The sequence below is a fragment of the Alosa alosa genome, chromosome 14 (assembly GCF_017589495.1).
Source record: "Alosa alosa isolate M-15738 ecotype Scorff River chromosome 14, AALO_Geno_1.1, whole genome shotgun sequence".
NCBI classification, from domain to species: Eukaryota; Metazoa; Chordata; class Actinopteri; order Clupeiformes; family Clupeidae; genus Alosa; species Alosa alosa.
The window spans coordinates 23,285,994-23,289,587 of NC_063202.1; the positions used below are offsets into that span (position 1 = coordinate 23,285,994).

Below are 3,594 nucleotides of genomic sequence, written 5' to 3' on the forward strand. Positions count from 1 at the left end.
GATTACATATTGCCATCGTCTCAAACACAGGGAAGACAACAACTATTCCATTAATCCAGTTGTAAAAAGTAGAGTTGAGTTTCACTTGTTCATAGAGAAGTAGTTGCAGTTGAATGGCATAAGTTGATCCCAAGCAGTTTTGCCAATCTGTCTGGGAGGTCTCTGAGCTGTAGGTCTGGTTGAACACCTCAGGTGTTTGTAAAGACTTAAGAACAATCTGTTTTCACTCATTGATATTGTTCATGCATTCAGCCAATCAAGCATTCAGCCTTCCTCAGCAGGAGATGAGTTCCTCACTAGGGTTTAACCTAGTACCTACAGCAGTGAAAATCAATCGCACACGCTTCAGCCCTGTCCACACAAAGCTAATCATTGGAGAGTTATCCAGTTGTAACCTGACAGATATGTGTGAACACATGTAGGATTTGTATCAAACTTTGATTGACACATTTAACATTATACACATGGAAACAAGTCAATCTCGTTCGACCACACACTATCTACTAAATACTTAATCATGATTGGTTAATTCTTAGAGTGGGCAGTACTTCCTATAGACACTGTCAGTGTGGTAATTCCTCAGTGGCTACAGCCTATCCATATCCAGCCTTGGGTTTGGTTTGGTGATCCTTGCACACATGCAGGGTGTCTGTCCATCATGTGATGTGGTATTCATAGAAGAAAGGATCAGGCTGTTTAGCGTGGCTTCACAGAGAGGCGCTCCAGGGGCCTGCGTCACAGCCATATAATAAAGGGCTCTGATGACCTAAAACATTACATATGGTTTCCACTATGACTCCTTCAGTAGAGGACTTTTATTATGAAACATCAAGGGGTCCTTTGTAGAGTGCATTGAGTGTGGCAGGTTCATGTTGGGAAGGAGTTCAGGTTGTAGCGCCTATTTTAAGGCAGCTCTGGTGATGGCACAGAGGATAACTTTAAAATGTCTCTTTGAAGTCTGACCATAATTCCTAAATCTTGATAGTTAACATATCTGGCATACCAAGAGAGACTGGTAACCCTTGGCAACCAAAACCTGCGTTAGATGTCATTGTTCCTTTGGTGATATGGACTCCCATTGTAGCTGATCTTGTTAAGTGACATTTGAACCGCTCCCATTGTTAATGGCACCAGTAAGCCTCTGTCCTGCATGACCTTCAACTGACCTCTACTACAACCTTTTAATAGAAAAATCTTTGACCTTTGCCTTTTGTCCTCTTCTCTTTGGTCAGGTAATGCTGCCAACCGGGGCGCCGTTCCGATGGTTCCAGTAGGACTGCCCATCCCAGACCCAAAGAACTGCCAATCAAACTCCAGGCCAATAGTGGCTCAAGACTCTGATGGCCCTGCACACTGGTTGGACAAGACTTGTACACTAATGAACATTCATGACGGATGGTGAGGAGTGGAGAGTGGAGAGAAAGGGCTCTCCGGAACCAAAAACGAACTTCAATTCTGATGGCCAAAGGGTCATCTAGAACATTCCTCTTTTTCTATGTTCCGTTTTGGAACCATCATGAGTTCTTCGCTCCAAAGACCGAAAGTCTTATTTGGAGAACCTGGAATTGTTCACACCCGGAAGAAGAAAAAAAAAAAGGACAATCAGTTTTTGTTTGGGTTTGTTGGTTTGTTTGTTTGTTTCCGTTTGTGTTTGGTGTTTTTATTGTCCAGATGTGGAGAGATGCGTACTTGCATTAGAGAATGTAAATTTAATGCTCTTTTTCAGAAAAGAAAAGAAAAAAAAGAAAAGGAAAAAGCAGCCGACTCATGACTAATAAGAAGCTCTGTTCTACTTTAGCTATGTTTGTACTGACAGCTTCTTCATGCTTGGGCTACCAATACTGAATGGGGCTTCAGTCAGTTTGCACATCATTGGGTTCTAAAAGGTTTAAAAAGCACCATGCCACCATACACACACACACACACACACACACACACACACACACAGCATGGGGCAGCACATACCACCACGCTCTTACACACATATACATACATGCATCCATGCCCCCCCCACCCCACACACACACACACACACATACGTTCAGACACACACACACACACGCACGCACACACACACACTTGGACAGAAGGACATGCACACTGAGAGAGCCTTTTGTTCCTTTAATGATGTGAAATGTGTTCTGGTCCCAGAGAGAGTGTGAGGGTATTCATAAACAGACAGAAACTTCTAGAAATGTTGAATAGAGATGGATCAGCCATGTTGCATGAGTCAAGTGGAGTTTCTTATTCTGTGTGTGTGTGTGTGTGTGTGTGTGTGTGTGTGTGTGTGTGTGTGTGTGTGTGTGTGTGTGTGTTTCTGTGTATGTGTGTTTCTGTGTATGTGTGTTTTGGATGCATACGCCTGTTGAAGTATGTTTGGAATATGTGTGTGTTTGTGTGTGTGTGCATGTGCGTGGGTGCGTGTGTATGACACATGTCTTCATTCTAGTGAAGGTACAGATGTATGAGAGTGTATTCAGTGTGTCTGTGACTTGTGCATGCATGTACAGTATGCATTTGTTTATGGATTTATTGGATGTGTGTGTGTGTGTGTGGGGGGGGTGCGTGGGTGCGTGTGTGTGCGCGTGTGTGGCCTTCAGTGTTTGTGTTTGACTCTGTGTTAATAAAGGGGCTGTCATGTGAATAATAAACTGGAATGCATGTATCTGAGTCTGAGTGGGGGCTGTCATCAGTGCTGTCCTGCGCTTTTGGAATAAAAAACAAACAACAGTGGCAACATCTCTGTGTGTCAGTCCAATGGTTAATAGGAGGATCTATCTGTGTGTGTGTGTGTGTGTGTGTGTGCGTGTGTGTGTGCACCTGGTGGAACCTCCAGGGGTAATCCTTTGGATTTCTGTTTAAATGTGTGTATGTGTGTGTCTTGTTGATGATATTGGTGTGGTTTGGAAGTAGTAGGGTAGTCCATATTTGTGTCACTTGCTTTCACACCTGACAAGGTCACAAGAATACGTCTGTCTCTCCTGCTTTCCTTGCCAATTAATACACAGCAGCATGTATACATGCACACACCTATGAAAGATAATATGCTAAGCATATGAATGTGTGTGTGTGCAGTCCAGGCCTGTAGCTACACATGTGTAGTGAGTTTGCTTTGACATGCGTGCCAGTGAGTGTGTATGCCTATTTGTTGTATGTGTGTGTGTGTGTGTGTGTGTACTTGGCTTGGTAAGAGCTTGTCTGACACCGAGGGATGTGGAAGAGACTCCTTGAGTCTTATCACCACCACCCAGACTCTGCAGCGCTCAAAGGTATGCGCCACTAGCCAGCTCACACACACGCACGCACGCACACACACACACACACACACACACACACACACACACACACACACACACACACACACACACACATATATTCACACTTACACCAACTCACACTTAACACACATACACACATGAGTGTGTTCCAACACACACACACACACAAACACACAGTTCTCTCCCAGGGCTTCTCTTAAGGCCTCATGCACATGTGACTTGGCTATAAGTGTGTGTGTGTGTGTGTGTGTGTGTGTGTGTGTGTGGTTTCCAGGGCGATGGCTGATAAGATATTCGCTCCCCCACGGTTCGTTCG

General features: G+C 44.3%; 1 protein-coding gene across 5 annotated transcripts in view; it reads left to right on the forward strand.

Moving 5' to 3' along the window:
• The window catches only part of cxxc5b (CXXC finger protein 5b), a 13,070-nt gene extending 10,329 nt beyond the window's left edge, over positions 1-2,741 (forward strand). For all 5 annotated transcript variants that reach the window (XM_048262333.1, XM_048262329.1, XM_048262330.1 and 2 more), the window contains exon 3: positions 1,233-2,741. In XM_048262333.1, the coding sequence (XP_048118290.1) occupies positions 1,233-1,274 (42 nt within the window). In that variant the 3' untranslated portion in view covers positions 1,275-2,741. The remainder of the gene's footprint in view (positions 1-1,232) is intronic.
• The last annotated feature ends 853 nt before the right edge of the window (positions 2,742-3,594 follow it).